At 41.9% G+C, this 23,357-nt stretch overlaps 1 protein-coding gene across 26 annotated transcripts in view; it reads right to left on the bottom strand.

The window, feature by feature from the left end:
• Nucleotides 1-23,357, bottom strand: part of Myt1l (myelin transcription factor 1 like) — a 383,678-nt gene that overhangs the window by 89,839 nt on the left and 270,482 nt on the right. For 17 of the 26 annotated variants that reach the window (XM_076942026.1, XM_076942031.1, XM_034514008.2 and 14 more), the window contains 2 exons: nucleotides 17,807-18,168; nucleotides 1,604-2,575 (listed from right to left, as the gene is read on the bottom strand). In XM_076942026.1, the coding sequence (XP_076798141.1) occupies nucleotides 1,604-2,575; nucleotides 17,807-18,168 (1,334 nt within the window). The remainder of the gene's footprint in view (nucleotides 1-1,603; nucleotides 2,576-17,806; nucleotides 18,169-23,357) is intronic. The other 9 variants (XM_034514013.2, XM_034514018.2, XM_034514016.2 and 6 more) reach the window with 3 other exon arrangements.

The following is a 23,357-nucleotide window of genomic DNA, read 5'->3' on the forward strand; positions in this document are numbered from 1 at the left end:
TTTTATTCTCAATACCAGAGCTCTGTCCTGGGAACTACTGCTTAGAGTTCTAAAACCTAAGCCTAGAATATATCTGAACAATAGCACTCATATGGCAAGGCATGGATTTCTTTCTAAAATTGTTTGAATTTTTTCATTCTCAAAAATCCAACTGAAACCTCTAATTGATCAGTACATCATATCTTATTCAAATGCTAGCTCCATCATTTAAAACACATTGCCCATGTTTCATAGTTTCAAGGGGGCCTGCAGCTCCATGCCATCCTTGGAGGCACTCCTCTGTGGTCTGTGCTTGCCTCTGTGGTGAATGAAAAGACCATATCCAGGCACTGGTCAGTCAGTAACCCTCAGAGCTCTGGCTCAGGCTCCTGCCAGCTTGGACTTGGTGGTAGCAATGTCTAGCAGGCCATGGAGCTATGAACACAGCTAGAGAGGAGAGTACACACCTGTGCCATGATAGGGAAGATGTAATTTTTCTGATCTAACTTTGTTCAGCAACTGATTTTCAAACTAAATTCCTGAATCTCATGGTCATATCCTTAGTAAGGAAACAGAGTATTCATAATATACATCATAAAATGAAAAGCAGAAAAGGGAACATTTTTGGTGATAATACAGAAAAGATTTAAGGAACTACCAATTTCATTTTTGAGATAGTTTCTTTCTTAGTTCTGAGTCTTTTGAAGACTCAACCATACCAACGTGCTTGCTATGTGAAGCTGAATCAAGATCTGTTTCAGTTGCAGATGGGTACAGATGCTACCATGAACAGTGTTCCATCTAGTTAGCTAACCAAACATATAGATAGATACAAATATGTGCTCACATATTTCATAAAATAAAATAAAATTCAGCTAAACTATCCTGTTGGATAGTTTTGAGATTTTTAAAAATAATACATAGTATTTGAAAAAAGTGTCACAATTGTTTCTATAATGCAATAGAGCTAGTAAGGGGAATGTATATTCTAGAGAAATTGCTATTGGTTTCAGCTGTGCCCTCTCCGTGCCTTGCATGGCAAGTGGCTTCCTTAGCTAACTTTCATGGATAATTAATGTGCAGTCACTGTCCTTATCTCACACCATCGGTCATCTTGTTGCTGTTCAATTCCTTTTGGGTATTTTCTACGGGGGCAGTTTCATCAATAACTGTCACCAGGTGATAATTTTATAAATCATGAAGCCGTCTACTCAATCCAATTTATGAAGAAAGTGCCTCATCTCTGATTGACTGATTGTTACCTAAACCCTTGCCACCATTCAGCGTAGATGATGGTTCCTTTGTAACAGCATGGCTTGTTCCTAATGGTCTTTATCACAGGTATGTTTATGTACTAGCCCTGACTGCTACACAAGTGTTGTTTCCACTCTCATCTCCTGTATCTGCTCTAATGACATCACATTTAGCAGTTTTATGTATCTCTCAGACAAATACTTTACTTTTTCTATAGACAAATTATCACATTATAGAGTTCTAGAACAAACTCTTAAAATGTGCATTGGATGTAAGATTTATAGAGATTCACAGTATAACAGACTATCATCAACATCTCTCACTTAGCTCACATTTGCCTGAAGCAACTTACATTAGGTAGAAATATTACCTTTACCATAGTATGGCTTTTTGACATGGCTGTCACTGGATTTGGATTTTCTGTCTTCCCCAGTCAGCTGTCTTGGAGACTGGTCCTCATAGGATCTCAGGTTATCCCTCCTCCCAGCATCCATGGCCATCTTCTCCCGCATGGCCTTGGCTCTCTCTGTCTCCAAGGCAATGGCTTTCTCTAAGAGAGTCAGGTTGCCCTTGGTCATGTCAAACACTTCCTCAGACCTGTCTGAGTTCACTGAGGTGGTGTCATCATCCCTCTCATGACACCCATCCTCCTTGGCACAGCTGGAGAACGTTCTAGACCTGGGGCTTAGCTGCTCCTCCAGCCGCATAAGGTTCATCATATCTGAGTAGCTCCTGTCTGGCGTCCTCCCAGGGAAGTCGTCCTCTTGCCGGACATGTTGGCGCACACTCATGTTGGGTGGCTGACTCCTGTCCTGCGGGTTGGTCTCGCTGAGTTTCCTGGCCAGGTCAAAGCACTGGTTCCTTAGACACTCTAGACTACTTAGACACACTTCCTCATCACTCTCCTCCACCATCTTCTCCATGAGTCCATTGTTCATGGGCTTCCCTAGCATGACATAGTTCATATTTCTACTGTCCTGCTGAGACATCCCCTCAGCATAACTTCTGTCACTGATATTCTCTGATAGCACAACACCATGTCCTTGTGCTAACAGCTTAAGGGAGTCCACTGTTTCTCTAACAACATCACTGTCTAAGTCTAGACTCAGTTCACTTTTCCGACCAAGGTTTTCATTTTTGTCACTATCATCCTCCAGACTATTGGAGGTATTGCTGTTCATTTCTGACTCAGTCCTGGCCCGGTATGCTGCATCCTCAGCAATTTTGCCAAGATTTAATAGCGACTTAGCTACCAGTTCATCATAGTTATCATACTCATCATTGTTGTTATCATCCTTGTCTGTGTCCTGCATTATTCGCGTACAACTCATTTGATGATCTTCTGCAAAAAAATAGAGAAGACAAAAAGGAAAAGAGAAAAGTGGCTAGACTATGAAGTTTATTGCTATAGTGTGGACAGCAAGCTCACAGAAAGTCAAATGCTACTTTTGCCTAGAAGAGAACCTTACAAGACATCTGCTGCTGGGTAGAAAATGTAGATAAAATGAATCATGTTAAAGAGCAGGAAGCCACTTAAGATATTCATGGAGTGCTAAAACCTCCTCTAGCTAAACTTAAAGTTAGCCACTAAATATGATAAACATAATGTAGAAATATACATCTTTATTTTTAATATTCTGATTTACCTCCTTCTTTATTCACAGCCAATAGTTGGCATGGCGATTACAACCATCCCATCACCCAGCTTTCTACAAGTTCTTGAACTTTCCTTTTTGCTAACTCTAGAGATTCTCTGTAACCCTTTTTAAGTTATTTATTTCCAATCATATTAGGCAACATAGAAGACAACCCCAGATTTCTGAAGTCACACAGGGAGGACACTCTGTCATAAGAACACTGGACTGAGAGGTTTGAATTTGATAGCTTCCAGTTAGTGTATGGAGGGCCACAGTGAAGTGACAGGAGCTCCACAGTGACATGAGGAAGGAAGAGATCAAAGGCTGCCTATCTTCTGTCTGGACAAGTTGGGCATGCACAGTGGCCATATGTCCCTGGGTCAGAAGGGGCTGGTTAACTGTGGCACTCATAGTCTCCCATTTAATTTGACCTGTGGTGGTAATATATTCACCCATCTCATCAGCTTGAAGAAACTTGAATAAGATGAACTCAACCTCAGATACTTAAGTGTTTTTCAAAGTCCATGTTAAGCATGACGTAAACCCTCTATTTCATCAGAAACCCATTTGGCTTTCAATCAGAGAGCAGTTGGAATTTGAATCTCTATTCACAACTCTGCACAATTGCTGTCATCTGCATTGCGAAACATAGATAATAATAAACGAGTTTTCAAACACATTCCCCTTTGGTTGGATAGTTAATGGATGCCATTTCACATCTGTCCTTTGTTTCCATGATTCAAATGCCAGAGAACTTTCAGAGTTTGATAATGATTTGGAGGAATGAGGCATATCGACTAGTTGCAAACACCAGCTGACTAAATCTGAGATACTGAACCTCTGGTGCTTTCATTATGGATTTTATGCAGAAAAGGTTCATGTTAGCAAAAAGAGATTTGGAGCTCAATATAGCAATAACTGAAAATAGCATCCCACCTGGAGTCAACAAATATTTAGGATCTGACCCACTCTCCAAACAGCAGCATGTGTTAGTTAGAGGGCATCACTTGCTGTGTGAACCAGATTCTGTGTCTCTCTAGACACAAACCTCTTCATTTCACTATACTCCGCCTGTACCATTTTCCTTATTATAAGGGTAAAATTGTCATCAAATAACAGCAAAAAAAGGAAATCAGAGCTAGCAAACATAATGACAAATGTGGGAAGGCGAGCCGCAGATGCACACCTTGCTGTCGGCTGGCAGCTCAGCTTTGAGGAGTTAAGGACATCTTGTTCTCATGAGGTTTTGGAAATGTGATTTTTATATTCTTTTGATTTATACACTTCATTAGGTTCATGGGTTGTAACTAGATCATCCTAGAAATACAAAGGTATTCTATCCATACATAGCAACTACGATGTTTTAGGTAATTGTCACTATTATCTATAGAGTATCAACCATGAGATGAATTTTAAACCATGATTTGGAAGTGAGGAGTATGGTCTATAAGTTGAAAAATTAAAACATTTAAACATTATATTTCATTTGTGCATCTTTGATCATGTGTAGGTACATGTGCCAGAGTATATGTGTGAAGGTCTGAGGACAGTTTAGAGAAGTTCTCTTTTTTTCCCCCTTGTGGAAGTTCAGTTGGTAAAGTGGTCCATGAAAGCATAAGGATCTGAATTTGGTCCCCAGCACCCACACAGAAGCCAAGCGTGGTGGCACATGTCTGTAATCCCAGCACTGAGGAAATGGAGACGGGAGCATCTCTGGGGCTTGGTAGCCAGCCAGCCCCACACCTAATTATTGAGCTCAGTTCAGTGAGAGGCCCTGTCTTTAAAAATAAGGTGGAAAGTTATAGAGGAGGACCCTTATGTTGTGCTCTGGCTGCCATATGTACATGCACTGAACATGTATACCTGCACACACATATATACTCACATGGACACACAAAAGGAGGAGAAAGTCACTGATTGTCATAACCAGGGGAAAAAATCCTGTGTAATCCCTGTTGCATGTCTAAGCTCAAATATAAATTCTGCTCTGGAAAAGGACAAGGCCCCCATGAGCCTTTACTAGCAGATGGTAGGTGTAATGCTGTTGACTCTCCATTTATGCATCTGTGGATCATCCTCCGGTTTTTGCCTGCCCTGCTTTCCACATGGCACGGTTAAGGAGTCCATCTCAGCCACTTAATATTATTCTAGCTCACCTTTCCCCCAAGAAGATGAAAAAGAAAAATGGATAAGCTGCCCTACACAGTATCCAGCCATGCTGACCCATGAAGCTGTGGAACTGTGAGACAGGGTTGGTCCCTTCTCTGTCTGAGTACCAGCAAAGTGCCAGGCTTTCTCCAACACGTGTAGCAGGCCTGCTTCCCACAGGGAAGTACATTGGGAGAACACTGCACATACTCCTGTGGTCTTGGGAGGCAGATATGAAATTGGAAGTTTATGCAATTGGCCCCATCATTCTTTGACTGCTTAGTAAGTGCATGAGGTCAGTAACCTTTCAGAGTCATAATGAACTCATCTGTAAGGCTGAGATAATTATCTGCCTGCCTCCTCCCCACAAATTCCTACAAACCCCAGAGTGAGGCACACAGTCTACATGTATTTCAAATGCCTGGCATGGGTGGTAGTTGTTTTCTGATACTTTCTCTCCCAGAACAGATGCCTGGAAAAACTAGCCTATTCAAGGAGGGAATCTGGAAACAGGCGATAGGGAATACATCTGAAGACAGAGCGTGCTGCACGATTTGGCCTTTCTTCAAGTTACTAATACTCAGTGTCATCTGAGGCCTCATGAATGACAGCAGCAAATGTGGAAATGGCTGAGAAAATGACATTTAGGGCCAAAATCCTTACAGTTTAATAGAATTCCACGAGTTACCAGTATTTAACTGTTTCAAGGCCTCCCCTAAAGATAACTCCTAATTATGTGGACTAACAGAGGGAAACAGGCTCCAAGTCATTAGCAAACTGATTCTAAACAAGTACTCTGTCTCAGCCTTGCCTAGAATGTCATGGTAAGTATTCAGAATCCCACGTCTGGCTTTCCATATTCAGATAATTTACCAGCTTGTCTTTCTGCTGAGGCTAACATTGAAAAGACTCCATCATAACTATGGGTTTTCTGTACCAGTCAGGGACTAGAAATGAGGTACAAATATTCTAACTCACAAAACTTTCAGGAGTCAATATTACTTGTTTCTCTCTAGTGATAAATGTTCTCTCAAAGTCAGGGGATACATTTGTGATGAACAAAGCATTTTCCAGAAAATAAATGCACATGCTTCTGTTCTCAGTAAAAAGTAGGAACATGGATACCACAGTGTGCAGAGAAGAGAGAATGCCATGTTCCCTCTGTTGTACTGTGCTTGAGATTAGTCATCCCACAGAGGCCCAGGGCCAAGCTGAGATAGGGGGCACCTCGCAACCCAGGTGTTCCCAGGCAAATCAGAATTTTCATATGGGAATGGAAATCAGAGAAGCTTATGTTGATCTACTTCCAAAGGATGAGAATGAGCCTAGAGATAGAGGTGCTTTGGTGGTTGAGTTGAGATCTACCTATGTGATCACCAGAGAGCCACCAGCCTCACTGTTAACTGCTATTATACAAGTGATGTTTCTTCCTGTGAGGGCTTTATAAATGCTGTTGCCACAACTCACCTCCTCTGAGTTTGACTGCTAGAAATATTTTTATACTACACAGAGAACAGACAGAATCACTTAGTTGGAAGATTTTCCTAGAGTGGCTTTGTAGTGGAGTTTGTCTCTAAAAAGCATGTCTGAGATAGAGCTTCTTAAATATTTAGTACTGATCAAGTCACATACATATATATTACACATAGACAGTGAAGAGCAGGCCGTGTGTGTGTGTGTGTGTGTGTGTGTGTGTGTGTGTGTGTGCGCGCGCCCAATAAAATTTGAACACAAAGCCCAGTCTTATGGTGGCAGAAATCTATTTGTCCTTCCTAATCTTTGTAGAGACCCCAAGAAAGGTTCTCTAGTGGCTACTGCTCCTGAAAGGCAACAACAGAAAGCCACAAATTACATGTGTTCAAGTGACAGAACTGAAAGACCATACTGAGATGCTGTGCATGTTGCTTTACCAGTCTTCTGCACTGCCTGTTTCCATAGCAACCAGACTGCAGTCTTCTTGGAAGAGGAACACAGTGAGCTTGGTGCAGACAAGCAGCTAGACACCTAACTCTTTCTCATCAGATGAGGCAGAACTCTGCTGTATACCCCATCAGGTGATGACTGTTATTCTCAGCATCTGTCTTCTGACTCTCTCTCCCTTTGATACTCTTCACTGGGCTGGCATGAATTGAGGACATATTTCAATCACCACCTTTTGAGATTTGTGCTGGGGTTGCTAGCTCAGCTGGCCTGCCACTGACTTGACTAATGCAATTTAGGTCCTTTGGGGTTTGCAAAGGTGTATCACTGTATAATGCCAGTGTCTTGACTAATGCAATTTAGGTCCTTTGGGGTTTGCAAAGGTGTATCAATTTTCTCATTGTTGTGACCAGATACCTGACAGAATCAAGTTAAAGGGGAAGGATTTATTTTGACTCATAATTAAGATGATGCAGTCTCTTATGCAAGAGGTTGTTAGAATCCATAGTGGTGAAAGCATGCAGGTAGGACCCTTCACAACCCAAGAAGCAAAGAACAGAGAGTGCTGGCACTCACCTAGCTTTGTTTTCTTTTATTAATTTATTCCAGCAATCTACCCTATGAGAAGTATCCCCCATTCAGGGTGGGTCTTCCCTCCTGCTTAAAACATCTCTGGAAATTCTCTCAAACATAGACCCAGAGCCTGACTCCTAGGATATTCCAAAACGAAAGTGAAGAGTAACCATCACAGAAGATTAGAAAGTTAGATAACGCCTAAACTCTGGGTGGATATTCACCTGGGCTAACCAAGTGAGATGAGAAAGCAGGTGTGTCACTTAAAGAGGATAACAGAGGGCAGATCTTGACTGCCCACAGTTCTGCTCACTATGACCCCAGGAGCTTATGTCACATCCTCCACCCCTTCAGACCAGAATATAATCAACATGCATCTCCCTCTCATCTTCCTTCTATCACCACAGACACATTTTACAGCATGTGTGTTATCTCCTTGGAAGTAGGAGAGTAGCCTGCCTCTAGCCCACTGCTGTTCAGTACAAAGGCTTCTGCTTTCAGAGCCCCTAGACACTTAGTTCATGGGGTCAGGACCCATCTCTTAGTGTTCCTGTAACAGGGTGGCTGAACTGATTCTGGATTATAGACCTTTTACTCACAGGATCTTAATGCCCTGATCCAAGTGGATCAGCAAGTATTCAGCCATGCTAGACAACAACCCCAGATACTTTTTACTTATAAAAGTCTTTTTAGATCAACAAGGAAGGGAGTGGGAGTGGTACAGAGAGGCATGGACACATCATAGGCCGATAGTGATAACTGTAGCCACCACAGTCACATATATCCTGTTTCCTAATTACACTTAAGCGTTGCTGTTTGCTTTTTTACTAGTGTTTCATATTCACAGCTTATGCAGGGCTTTCTGAGTTCTTAAGGGCTAACTTGAAGCTATTAGAATTCTTCTTAGTGTTAGAACTTGGGGATGTTGTCACATCACATTTGGAGAAAGGCAGGCACCCTACTTGTTATCAGCATGCCTTCAGTGGCAAAGTACCTCTAGCTTCCACCTGATTTTTCTACACCATCTTCAGACTCTTTATTATAGACACATCTGTTACTTTTCAGCACTTGCAGCTATCCTGAGGATTTTAGAACAGGATTATCTCAAACCCAACCTTTTCTCCTCACTCCCAAAGCCCTATCTGAACAGCATCCTTACAAGGGAAACATGTGTTTAATAGGTCCTAAGTAGAAGAGGAGCCAGTGCTGTGGGATAGGAGGGAACACCTGAAGCAGTGGACTATGGATAGGGAAGAGACACTGGGGCTTTGTTTTTTTTTTTTAGACAGTAATAAAATGGATTCTCTCTTGAATGTCACTGAAAGTGAATGATTGATATTTGCATCTCCTTTTCTATAGTCATATTTAAGTTTGTATGGTTAGGGGGTACTTTTAAAAACAAATGTAAACAGAACATTTTGGTAGTAATTCCCCCCCCCCCATAGATTAACTGGCTTAACTGTGTATGTAGATGAGGTTAGAGGTTGAACAGTCTAGGTGCTCCCTTTTGACTCTTTCTAAGGGTTTCAGAGGTTTACCCCAACAAGCCATGCTGTATCTGACACTGTCACTAAAGAGGAAGATGCCATCTTCCCTTGGGTCCTACTTTTGAAGCTTTTGCCTCTCAAGGCTAAGTAAGGTTCTTAGGATACAGGCTGATCCCTGTATCCAAGGACTACCTTCTTTCATGTCAGGAGACCCTTTATCCCCACCTGAAGGAGAAGAGGACACTGGACAAACAGGAGGTATCTGGAGAGGGCAGCACTAGAGCAAGCAGGAGGACTCTGAACACAGGTGCAGTTCCAGTTTCCATAGCTGTCCATTTTATGCTCCGCAGCAGCTCCTTCCAGTGAGCCTTCGGTTTGCTGCTGCTAAATCCTGGGACATGGTTTTGATGTGTCACACACAATTGCTCCAAGTGAATTTCCAGCCTCTTTTCTGAAAGCTATGTTGTTCTGACTTCATTCTTAATCCTACCCATGTCTGTACATTGAAAACTTGAGCTCCTTGTCTGAAGACAAGCACACTCAGTATTTGATTTTGTCTGCTCCATGCCTGTGTGCACTTTGCTGTCAATCTAACCTTGTAAATCAATCTAGCTTGTGGCATGGCCAATGCCTCTGTCACTCCTCAACAAGGTCTGACATGGTCTTGCATTGCCTACCAAATCAGGACTGAGAGAACACAGACTAGCTCCTAACAACCTATTTCTGACACTCACTGAGTCACCTGCTCAGAAATGATCCTGGTTCCTGACATTGTCTTAAAGTTTATATTCTCCTGAAAGAAAGTAAGAATTTAAATATTCTCTAAACTTCCCAAGATACTAAGCTGCCAGTAGCTAAGTTGATCATGGAAACAAACCTCTCACAGAAAGTCTGACCCAGGACACTGGTACAGACAGAATGATGGATACCTAGGATGAAGAGATTCGAATGGAGTTCTAGCAACCATCCATTAACCTCAACTAAATACTGACATTTCTGAGACTCCTAATTAAACAGAAATATATGGAGCCCTTGGAAAGCCCAGATCAGCCTTCTCACCAGACTGAAGACAAATGCTGTGGTTGTCACATTTTGTACAAGCCACTCCTGGTATGCTGGGCAGGGATGACCTGCATGAACACCTATCTATATGTCACATTTAGAACTCAATAATGAAACAAAAAGGTGACATCTTTGTAGTCATAGAAGTTGAACAGGTAGAAAATGAACATATCCTTCATAGTATTAGAGCACCAACCCTGGATGGGAATATAGGAAGACAAGAAGCTGTGGAGGGGCAGGTCTCATGAGGAAGGAGACTTCTGCAGAGGCTAGAATTGCTGAGAAGCAGGAAGGGCCAAGTTTGCAAGACTCCAGAAAAGCCAAGGCCCTATGGCCAATGTAGTGTGGGAAGAACTGGGCACAGAGAATGGGAAGGAACATGGCCAGGACCTGTCCATACCATTTCAAGATACCAGTACTAGATGCCTTCTTCTGAACTCTGGGAAGGTAGCTGTGTCTTATAGTACTGGAAACAGTGGTGGCAGCATCCTCCAGCTGATCCCACTGTCCAGTTTTACTCCAAGAGGTGGCAATTTCCTATGGCTCCTATAGTGGTTTCTGACACTTCTCTGTAGTCTATATGCCATTCTCTGACTTCTAGATGAGGGAAATCATCCAAAGAGAATTTCTGGTCCTTTAATTAGAGGTTATAAGGCTGCTATGCATTCTGTATTATGAGTTATTATAGTGGTTGGGGTCCCAAGCTTGCTAATGGCTGCTTCCTCTGACTTTCCCCTGGCTGGCAAGTTTCTTCAGCAGAGCCTATGAACCATGGGAGGAAGGCAGACACTAGCTAGGCAGGCACATTGAAGTAAAAGATTCAGCCCTCAGCATCCTTGCTTCACTTTTAGGCATACTGATTCTAGGCCTATAGACCAGCATACAGGAACGAGGCTTCATATAGGAAGCAACAACCTATAGGTTGCTTTACCTGTTGCTTCTACCTCTGAGTGCTGGGAGTCCAGGCTTGTGCCATCCCCTCCATGTTGTGTATTAGTAGTCATTGCACTCTAGGCTGCATAAAAGCTAGGCAAGCTTCCTACCAACTATAGTCACCTATTAGTTGTCCATTTTGTAAGTAAAACAAAATTTCCTATACAATGAAATGAGGGAGGTTGAAAGAGAAATAATTTATACTAGGAACCAAGCCACTTTTAACTTAAAAACTGAACTCAGTTTCTTCATGTTCTCATTCATTAGGGAACTAAATTAATGAAATATGAATTAAATTTCATTTATAAGGTTGTAAGGGGCTTCTTAATGACACTTTTATGCTGGCTTATCTAGATTTGAAGATTTAAAAATAATATGATAGTCACATCCTCCCATCTGTGAGCTCTCTGAGATGACAATGACATTGGGCGGTTTCTCCTGTCTCACTCTCAATGTCTGTCTTTCCCCCTGCTGTTTATATCCTCCTGTCTTGTTTCTCTCAGCAGTGTCACTCATTGTCTAGTCCTGTTCCTCACTTCTGTCTGTTTGTCCCTCTCCTCTCCAGGTCAGCTGGCCAACCTCGAGGACTGCTTGCCCACAGAGCATGTGTCAGTGTAGCTGTGCATCCTGGTGAAAGGGTAGATGCAATAATCCTGGCCCGTCTGTCTCCAGAGTAGCGCTGAGGTAAATGGGTTTCTTACATCAATGTGGTAGGTGGGGAGGGAATCCTGGGTCTTCCCTTCTTCATCCCTGGCAGCAACTCTGACTCACTTCTAAGGAAGCCTACAGAGGTAGAGGGTGTTTTCTGTGTAATATGATATACTAATCCTCAGCATCCAAAGGTGTTCTTGGCTTCAGTGTGAATTCTCAAAGCTACCACTTCAGTGTGCCGTGCTCACTTCTGCATTTTTCCAGGCTGCTGTGTGTTTCTGCTTACTTCACTCAGTCTTTATTGAAGCAAAAAAGAAAAGAAAACCCTAAAGCAAACCTCAAAGTTTTAGGTAGCCTACTACCCTCTGGGTATACAGAAAGCATGTACCATGTTTGAGACTATGGCCAGACATCTTGAGATGTTGTCTTGGTGCAGCCTTAGCAGAGAGCAGTGTTCCTCACTGCCTGACACTCAGGCACTCCCCTCCCCTTTGGAGTTAAGGGGATGGTCTTGAGCACTGGTTTTCCCCAGGCCAGGGCAGGTGTGACTAGGTCAGTGTTCCAGGTAGGCACAGCCACAGGTCTAGAGTGGTGAAGAACTGAGTGAATGCAGGACAGATTGTCATATGGTCACTTTAGATTATGGTTGCAATGTTACAGTTGCAAACCGCTCAGGCTTGTGACTCTCTTTTATGTCTTGTGGCTACTTTAGGCTGCAGAGAAAGACACAGAAAGAGTGAGAGGGTAATTCTTATTTTACAAGAGCCTTAAGGGTCTGGATGACCTTCTCAAGCTGAGTGGCACAAACAGAGCTCAGAGACCCCTAGTACCATGCTTCACTGTGACCACATAGCATGTGGGTTAGAAAGGAAATGAACAAGACACACCAAATACACTGCTGATTCCCTGTAGTGGATTTTACAACAAGCCATTTGACATCCTATTTTCATTACTGTAGAAAAGGCTAGCCTCCAGAACTTTATGAATGTGTTTGCATCTTAAGGGTATGAGATATATTTCCATCACATTTTCTGATTTGTCTTATAATACTCAAACATTCATAAAATTTAATAAAATTTATTTTGTAATTAAGCAAAAACTAGATAGTATGGAGCAGGATTTTTTTGTTTATTATGGACTGACACTTATAAAGATCCTACTAGAGGTTAAAGGCTTTCTTACTCTCAAGCCACAGTACAATCTACTTCAGCACAGTTGCATTTCCAATATCCCCTCAAAAGGCTTTTGTGTATATTGGGAAGGTTAATTTTAAGAAGATGAAATCTACCATATTCTTTCTCCCAACTGTGACCACAGCCTTCCTCAGGTGAAGGCTTGCATACTAAACACATCATCTCTGTGCTGTGCTGGTCTCAGAACTCATTGCTTTTTCTGCTGACTCCAGTAGAACACTGGCTGGCTAATTCTGATTTTCACAGTCTGTCTGCATTTCAGCTTGCTTCCCTCATCAGGGACCTGTCCCTGGGAATGATACAGAAGGATAATTGGCTAATCAATATGGAGAGCAGCACCCTGTGGGGAGATGGGGGAGTTGTGGGGCCTCAGTGCAGACCGCTCAGCACCTTTATCCTCTTCCCTTATGACCATACCAGCCTCTGCTTCACATATGATCAGGACCAGAGAGCAGCTGGGGACCTTATACATCACTCTGTTTGGAAAAAAAAAAAACACACCCCAGAAAATGTTACAATTAGAAAGATGCTTCTGTGGGGGAGGGATTCACATAGTGTGGTCTTTGAGACCGAGTTACTGAAGAGTGAGATCACTCCAGGAAAGATGGTCTCAAAGATGAGAGAGACCTCATTGCTTCATAGTGAGAACTGTGAGAACAGGGTCCCAAGTAAGAATCTGCAGGTCTGGACTGCCAGTTCCCCAATTACTATTAGGGACAACAGTGGAGGTTGCATTGCTGTAACAAAAACAGCTCCTCCCACTGTGCCTCCATGCCATGTGTTTTCATTCTGTCTGGTCTTGAGCAAATGCCTAGCATATTACAGAAAGCTCTTAATATTGACATTCACAACAATCCACTTCTCCAAATGAGCTTGCAAGGATACCACACCCATGGCTGCTAACTGATATGGAATATGGAAGACCAGGCACCCTAACAGGAGGGGCACCTGCATCGATTCACCCAATGATTGTGGGGACAGGCTTGGAGTGCTTAGTGTTCAGGGAAGTCCTGAGATTCCAGGAGGATAGTAATTTTGTCTTGTTCAGTCTAGACTATGTACTTCCTAGTTCTCCCTGGAGAATTCACCTTCCTGTCTATGGGCAGAGGAAACATGGGCTCAAAAGGACAAGCATAAATGTGTATATAAAATTTATGCGTATATCCACATATAATATTTAAAAGGCTACTCTTTTTGGTGGATGCAATATGAAAATAAAGTATAACTTCTTTGCATTATCTATGCAGTGAATTTGTATTTCTCATTATAGGGATCCTGTAAGACTTTAATCATAGTATGTGCCAAGTCTGCTAATAAAGACTCTATGGGTACAGAGTAGTAACTCACCTTTAGAATAGGTAATTGTTATTTAGTAAACGTGGAATTGGATAGTGACTGTGCATTTCCTACTGTGTATTCTGAAAATAAGACTCTGTACAAGAGAGTAGATTCTGATGTGTCCAATTTCTAAATAAATATAATTTTTGTAAATACATGTACTCAAAGGAAACTCAGTGGCAGGGCCATTTGACTTATGGGTAAACTGCAATGCTCAAAGATACTTGAAATGAAATACTTAATTCTCATGCTATGAATGTTTATTCTACAGTTAGTGGCTCCTTTCATAATTGATGATTTGTATAAATGTGTTTTATGTGAAACAACCCCCCCCCCCACACACACACACATTTCAGGTTATAGTCAAGGGAAAACAGTTCCTGGGTGGACACAGTGGCACCCTATCAGCACAGATGATGCTTCATGTCTGGTCCTCAGGCAGGTGCCAGTTCAAGTTTTCTCCTTGTGCTCATATCACTGCTCCAACTTCCTCACACTGAACATCATCTGCTCTGCTATGACATTTGTGATTAAACCAAATTGTGCTTTAAGCATGGGCTGCTCACGTTCTCCTCATGAGACTCTCTGTCTTCCTTGCGTCTCATTGAGGTCCTGCCTCTATGGCAGGAATGAGACACAGCCAGCTTTAGAGGAATCTGCTGCAGATTTAACCTGAGATTCGGTGATACTATCAACAATGGATATAGAGACAAATATCTTAGGACAGTGACTAACAAGAAAAAGTGATGGCTTTTGCATACTACAGGAATCTCAAATCAATGTACTTTGCATATGTATGGCAGGTTACCCTGGGATAAATTTACATTTACTGCTAGAAGTTTGGACACTGATTTCTACAGTATGGTAAAACAAACAAAAGAGAGAGAGAGACAGACAGAGAGAGAGAGAGAGAGAGAGAGAGAGAGAGAGAGAGAGAGAGAGAATAGTGAGGGTGAAAATAGGGGCCTGATGGCTTTCTGCCTCTCAAAGCCTCTTTGTTTTTTTTTTTAACATTGTAAGCACCACTCAGAGTCTGATCATGAAGAATAGCTGTTCTGTCAACAAAGCTCTGACATTCCTTTGATGGAGATTCCCAATCCTGGAAAGTTATGAAATAACCTAGAGTCTAAAGCACTAGACATCACTGCATGATGCTAGCTAAACAGTCTCGGAACACAAGCTTACTACAAGCTATTCAATGGATGCTTCTTCCTACTGCAGAGCTTCTGACAGATTTTCCAGGATGCTTATAGGGCAGCTCATTGATGGTCAAAGACTTGGGAAATCAAACGATCCTTTGGTGTCCCATCCAGAACACCCACAACAATCAGGACCATAGAGAATGATCCTTCACAAAAGTAACTCCTGGGTCTGGGAAGCACAGGATTGAGAGCTTGAGAGGGGCAAAGGACCTCACTTTCTTTGAAGGACATGGGCAAGGGCATACTTGCCTCACTGGGATAGCACAGACTACTCTTGTAGCAGATCATGTGCTGAGCTTAGTACCTTCAGTAATTCAGTGAGTCACCTGACAGATGAGTGCTTATTTGAAGAGCGGACAAGGTTGAGTTCTGCTCCTCAGTGGCTGACTGGATATCTGGGATTGCACTTTTCCCTTCTAAGGGGTTTTTGCTTCCACACATGATCCTATTCAACAAGGGCTAGATGTCTGGATATAGGTACCACGGTTGAGTTCTGCTCCTCAGTGGCTGACTGGTTATCTGGGATTGCACTTCTCCCTTCTAAGGGGTTTCTGCTTCCACACATGGTCCTACTCAGCATGGGCTAGATGTCTGGATATAGGTGCCAGACCAGGTATGCTTGATATTTGAAAATCTGGACCCTATGTGGTTATTATGAGATTGCTTGTTTGGTGATTCTGTCCCTTGCCCAGTTGCTTGAGTCAGTACAGCTAAAATGTCTTAGTTTTGATTTGCTGTTGATCTCATTATGCAACCAGGATCTAGGTGCTAAAATCAGCACAACTCAAGCCTGTGTAGTCACATTGTTATGTATCTCAATAAGACTTCTGAGTACCTTTCAAAACATGTCACTTTGTATATTCAAAAGGTGTATTATCTAAATTATGACCCCAAATAAACAAAACTGTAATATTTAAGTTTAGAAAGTGGAGCAGATTCTAAATTTAGACAAGACTCTTTGTGCATACCAAATGTTCATAACCCTGAACATTAATATCTCCTGCTTCCCAAACATGATGAGAATATGCAAGAGAGTATTTTCTATGATTGCAATGATGCCACACAGACAAGATACAAATCACTCATCAGCACTGACAACTAAAGATATCATTTAGAATTGCACACAGCTGACATTGTGTCCCTAAATATTTGCTTAACTGGTCTCCTTTCTACTGTTCCACACATTTCATTACATAGGGCTACGATAACTTCTCAGCAGATCATTAGTGACATCAGCACATTTGTCTACAGCACACTGGGTAGCATTTGCAGCAATTATTGGCACAGCTATGATGTAACTTGTTAAGCTTCTACTCACGGTGTTCTGTAATACCATATGAAAGAACTGAGGGCAAATTTGACTAGCAAATTGTTAACAATAATAACTTTAAGGCTCTGCAACAGTGTGGGACTGCCCAATAAAGTTCATGCTTCCTAAAAAAAATGGCCACAGCTTTGCAACAAGGCACGTTCATTTATGCCTGCACATAGCAGTATTGACATCTGGCTCACTTGCATGATCGTTTGGTGTATTCGCTCTAAAGGATGAGATAATGGATTTGTATTTGGAAGTTAGCTGTTTTAGAATTTATATTCTTGAATATATGTAAGCCCAAGGGACAAGGGTGAGAAAAAAATACTCTCATTTTTCTATCATTTTTTTGGCATTTCTATGAGGAAAACCCTAAGCCAACAAAAGCTCTATCTAAGATCACAAGAAAACCATCACTTTTTTTCCAGAAAAGAAGTGATCTTTAGGATAGTGTTCAAAAATCATAATTTTGAGTCTTGTGCTAGCAGAAAAGTAGACATATAAATGAATCCTCTGGTGTGCCTTATGGAAACAACCCATGTACTGCAAGGACAGAAAGTTTGTACCTTGCTTGTACAATTCACACTATTCTACCTCAGACCAGAAACCTGATTCTCAAATATAGAAACATGCAACCAATCTACCGACCATTTCTTTTAAGTTACATCTCTTTTTATCCCTGCCATATAACAGTCACCAAAGTATGCCTTCGATGATCAACAGACAGAATCTCTCTCCAACTCACATATTAGAGGCCTGGAGGCCAAGGCTGTGCTAACAGCCATGCTTGAGTCAGTTAGATTGCCTGTCGGACAGAACAACTGAAATATCAGACATGCTCTATTAGTGTTCTTTCTACATATTCCCATAAATAGTTCAGCACATTGCCATGACAAATAAATCTAAATAACAATTTGATAAAAATCTAAAGCCCAGAAGACCACTTAAAGGAATTATTTGAGATAAACTCTTAAGTTAACATAAGCAGTTATCCATTTGGTGTTGAGCAAACCTAGTCCTAGAATTGTTAGGATGCCAAGGATATTAACACTAGAAAATTCATGCAAGAAACTGAACCCGAAGCATGGCCTAAGCTCTGTGAGTATTTAAAGATTACCATTTTCTTCTTCCTCTTCCTCTTCCTCCTCCTCTTCATCATCATCCTCTTCTTCCTCTTCTACATCATCTCCATCTTCATCATCATCATCATCTTCATCATCTTCCTCCTCGATCTCCTCCTCGTCTTCTCGGTCCACCTCATCTTCATCGTCATCATCCCCTTGCTCATCATTGTCTTCAGAGAAATCATCATCATCATCTTCCTCCTTATCATCCATGTCTTCAGTACCATCACTCTCATAACATTCATCTACTGAGGAACTATCTGCCTTTACTGCAAATGGTTTTCGCTTGGGAGCAGGTTCTTGGGGCTGTTTGTCTTGCGTTTTTCTTTTTTTAGCCAAGGGACAACCATATACACTGATAAAAAAAATAGAAGAAAAGGACAGAGAAAAATATTTACGTTACTGCCTGAATATCAGAGCAATGGGATGCCTTGCAGATATTTGGGATTGAGTATGAATGTTACCATGCAGATGCAGAGGGGCAGGGCACTACTGTTCTCTCACACATAGTTCTGCTAATGAAAATGTCATGACAATGAAGTACAGCTTGCGTTTGTCTAATTGCCACTAGCATGTAACCAGAGTCCTCTGGCTCACTGTTACTATGATTCCAGATGGCATGGAGGCCCTAGTTCAGGAGGATGGCTATGAAACCTTTCCTCCATATGCATCTCAGGCAGTTCAATGTCTGGATTCAATCTACTAAATAGTACTAGATATTTAGTAAATGTAAAGTCTGTCGGTCTTGGATAATGTCGGTTCCATCCCAGCTCCCAGAGAAGGACTCTGGGTTTAGTGGCAGTTGCCCTTAAATTAAGATGAACTTGGGCTAGACCCTCTATCCAAGCTGAGTTTATAGCCTTTCCCTGAGAAAGGATTATTTTTCCAAACTATGTTGCCTATTTATTGTATGTGCTTTAAGGAATAAGGAGCAGATAGGTGTCCAACATGCTATGAGAAGTAACACATGTGTCTAGAATGCCATGTGACCTCCCCTTTCAACTGGCCAGTGCAATAGGAGATTCCTTCAGACTTGCGTTGCCTCAGTTTGGAACCTAGGATGGGTGATATGATCACAGATCTTGGTCAGCCAGTGCCATCCTATGGATCCTGTGCTGTTTAACAAATGTTGATCCAAAGGGACAGGTCCTTGCTCCAGGGCTATAGGTTCAGTCAAACTTTGACATGTCAGTAGTATCATTTCTCATTCCTCACTGTCCTATACTAAACACCTTAACATCATGGCACTGAAACAATTCAGACTGAATGAATAAATTAAGAGTGTAAATCCTTTCATACAATATGTGGAGGGTACCATATCAAAGGAGCAGATGATCACATGCTAGGAAGACATTATGCTGGGAAGAACTCTGAATAGGTAGTAAAGTGCCAACTGGCAGAGAAAAAGACACCTGAATACATAACAAAATCATCTGTAAACAATATGATGGAAGAGAAAGCACAGTATAGTTCAGAAAACTGAAACACAAGCCCTAGAGAACTGAGAGTATTTGATGCAAGAAAAGAAAATAATGGGGTTTGTATGATGTCTCAGGCAGGGGCAGATTCACTCAGTGGGCTGAATGTGAGACTATCTGATCTTTTGCATGCAGTTACTGATGCCATCAGATTTGCGTGTTGGAAAGACAGTGACAAAGCTGCCAGCATGATGAACTGAGGTGAATGAGGTTGAAGATGGCCGGTAAAGGGATGCCTGTGTGACATCTAGGCAGTGGCATGGGCTAGGCCCTGAGGTGGGCAGCCTGCCGGCGGACTCCAGAGATACTGCACACCAGAGCTTGAGGGAGTCTCCCTTGCACTCTGAGACTCCATGGTAGTAACAGGTACCACTCCCATTAAAAAGAGGTGAGGATGGGTACTGGAGTCAGGCTGAGGGCCGGGTCTGCAGTGCTGGATCATGGTGAATAGAGCTTTCCTGTGGGCAGGGCTTTGCGGTTGAGTGATTTTAGACAGATGTTCAACTTTGTACCTCAGGATTACCATTTGAAACTGAAAAAACTGTGTTCTTCTCACACCAGTACCTTAATCATGAAATGTCAACAATAAACATGAGGAGTTGGGTTTAGTGCCTGGCCCAGACTAGGTCCTCAGTCTGTGACAGTGTTTGCTTCAGAATGATAATGCAATGACCCGATGCTCTCCACACGTGGTTGTATCTTGAGAGCTGTGTCTCCTAATGGTCAGAAGTTTCTCTATGGTTAAGCAACCACGAAGCACTATCAGTTTCTGCCTGATATATCAGAAAGTATGGTATTAAGGTCTTTCCCAGTTGCCTTTTAGCACACCAGTGAAGGATCTACAGCCTCAAAAGACCCAGAGCTTTTTAAAACTGTAGTTGTTTTCACATATGTGTGCGCTTTGCAAGAGGATCATGGGAAGAAACAGCCTAAAAGAGAGATCTGTCTGGTTCACTATCCCCTGGAAGGGAAAAGGGCCATCAGACCTTCATAAATGTGATTATCGCAAATATTTCTAAAGGTCTCTTGCAAAGGTCACAAATCTGGGCTCTCTCATCAGCCCCCTCCAAGCTGTCTAGAGGGTACTACCTCTGCTTCTTTTTGCCAAATAAACTGATTAAGCAATCCACATTTCTTGACTGAATTCTTTCTTTTGAGATGACAAGAACTGAGGATAACTTGAGACTAGTAACAGAACCCTTGTGCATGGGTCTGAGTGCTAAGGAATGAGCACTTCATAGGCATTGTGTTCATCCACCTGGGCTCTATGGCAGGGCATGACTTCACACATCTACATCATTAGGGGATACAAGACCTTCACAATCCTAATATTTGAGGTCATTAAAACTAACAAGGATGGCAACTTTCTTTGTTGGAACATACTAGGTGTAAGCTGTCTTCAACTGCATTTTGGAAAATATGGATTCAGTGTGATAACAGTCGAATTCACTGGCATCAAACACATTTCCTGCCAGTTCATTTTGTTTGTTGCTCTGGTGTTACTCTATGTTATGTATGTACACTGAGAATAGGCTCATCTAAGTTATATGCAAATTCTCTGACCTCTCTCATTGACTGCTAGTGGTGTCCACTTTTAAAGGGACAACAGAATCTGAGTCCAGAGACATCTCAGCATATTTTAGAGGCTGACTCAGGAGCCTGTTCAGGTACAGAAACTCTGGGTCTGCATTTGGGATGTGGATCCTGCCAAACTCATATTCTGTGGGTATGGTATCTGCTTATGGGTAGCAGCCTGGCAGAAGGAGGAGAGAGGCTTCACCCTTACATATGCACCTAGAGTGCTGTGTACTACCACAGCTGGGCTCCTGTCCATCATTCATGTCTTTCTGAATAACAACATAATCACAGTTCTGGGATGTCCTCAGATGAGAAAACCAAGTAGAATTAGTGGCAGATTGCTTAAAGCAATCAAAGCTAACCAAGTGAGGGCTACAGTTAGTATCTTTGGCTTCTCTTCTCATGTTCCACATGCGGAGAGTCTCCAAGGGCAATTATTATTTAGAGAACAGTTCAGCAACTTTAATCCTTTTGAATCATATGGCATAGCCTCATAAGGTTCATGCCTTCCCTGAGTGGCCAGTTAAAACTGTCTGGCAGTGCTCAGTGAACATTCACAGGACAATCCACTATGTCCTCACTGGTGAAGGATAAGAGTGTATCATGTCCTAGTGCGGTTACAGATCACACGCTAACTTTCTTGTTCTCCAGTGAGGTGACAGAAGAACCTGTATTCTGCTGACACTAAGTTTTTAAGCTGCAGCATCCAACACAGTAGCGTCATATCACATGCAGGTATTGAGATAAATATAATTCGAAGTCCAATTTCTGCTTTACTAGCCACAATTTAAGTGCCCAGGACTACATGAGGCTAGTAGTTATCATGTGGTCAAGGCATAGTGGCAATCTCATCATCCATCACACAAAACATGTTCCTGGACAATCATTTGAGAGTGTAGCAGCCTCTCTGGATGGCTCAGTGCATAATAGGCAAGGGAAGAAATGGCAGATATCATGGGGATGAGGATGAGGATAGACCATGGTGGAGAGGCCTAGAATTTGGAAGGCAGCATAAGATTCTTGAAGCCAAATTTAGAAGGACCCACTAGTCCTGAACAGCCTGGAAAAGAGTGTCCAGCAGGGAAAATACCCATCCCTGAGGGACAGAGCAGTGTTGTGACTTGGTCTCAGGTGTGTACTGAAGGTTCCTTCCTGGTCTCCAAGTACTGCTCACCAGAAGATAAAATGTGGCTTGGAAATCGAATTTCCTTTTAGTGCTTGTTCTTCTTGTCCCCCAGTCCCATCAGTTCATATAAAATACAAGATGAGCACTGTGATTCAACTGCATTTATATTTGTATACATAGTTGAAACATGAAAGAATTAGCAAATAAGTTCACTGATGACATCACCATAGTCTAATAGTGCTACACTGATGGGAAACAGTTTTATATTTTTTCCACAGTGTTTCCATTAAGAGGTTCTTAATGTAGGCACTAGACACAATAGTAGTTGTGGCCTTACCTCAAAGAATCAGGGTATAGCCTTGCCTCAGTTTGCCCTCAAACTGTTTGTAATATGTCTGTCCAGAGACAGAAGAGAATATTGAAAGTAGTTAGAGAGGGGAAGTAATGCTTGATCAGAAATAGGATGTTTGGTCTCTTTCTGTGTCTTAACCTCTTTATAGCAACATGAAGCCACAGTGAGGATCAAGGATAGGTACCCCACTCTCCTCCACCTCAGTCTCTGGATCCCCAAGAGTGTCTTAACTTTGCAACACTTATAAACTTTGTCTTTGAGTTGTTTAAATAGTTCTGTGTTTTCTGTAGTGGGCTCTTCTGAAAGATGAGTTACTTGCTATGATATACTCTTCATGGACTTCAATGGTAGAACATCAGAGTCTCCAAGGCTGGATCCTGGGTTCTTAGAATTATTGTTTTTTTTTAATTGTGCTTTCCCTATATAGGTACTAAACATGAACAGAATCAGTATAACTGAAAATGAGTTTGACAACCTCTTCTTTGTTCGTTGTTTCTGCCAAAATCACTGATAAGAAATAATGGGGTACAGGCACCTCATGGCTTCTCTGGGAGCTATGTTTAGTAGGTGTTCAGTGGCTACTAAACTAGCTCAGAGATTTCTAATGGTTCTTTCTGGCCACAGGTTACCATTTCCTGTGTGGCCTATAAAATTTTCATTGTGTAATAAGTGACACAATCCCGAAGTACTGAGTTCTAGCTGCAGTTCTGCCTATAATGTCACTGGCAATACATTTACTTATAGATGATGGTGTTTTCTGCATCTCAATCCAGAATGTCACTGATGGAACACTCACTGCATATATGAACACTGTTTTCTGTAAGATCCTGTGGGTATAACTCAGGACCTCATACACGTTAGTACAGTACTGAGCTACATTCCCAATTCACTTTTTACTTTTTCTTTTCTCTTTCTTTCTTCCTTCCTTTTTTATTTTTCTTTTTTTCTTTATCTTTTGTTGAGACACAGGTTTCACAATAGGCTCAGGCTGTCCTCAAACTCTCTAGCCC

Source organism: Arvicanthis niloticus, chromosome 11 (genome assembly GCF_011762505.2).
Source record: "Arvicanthis niloticus isolate mArvNil1 chromosome 11, mArvNil1.pat.X, whole genome shotgun sequence".
NCBI classification, from domain to species: Eukaryota; Metazoa; Chordata; class Mammalia; order Rodentia; family Muridae; genus Arvicanthis; species Arvicanthis niloticus.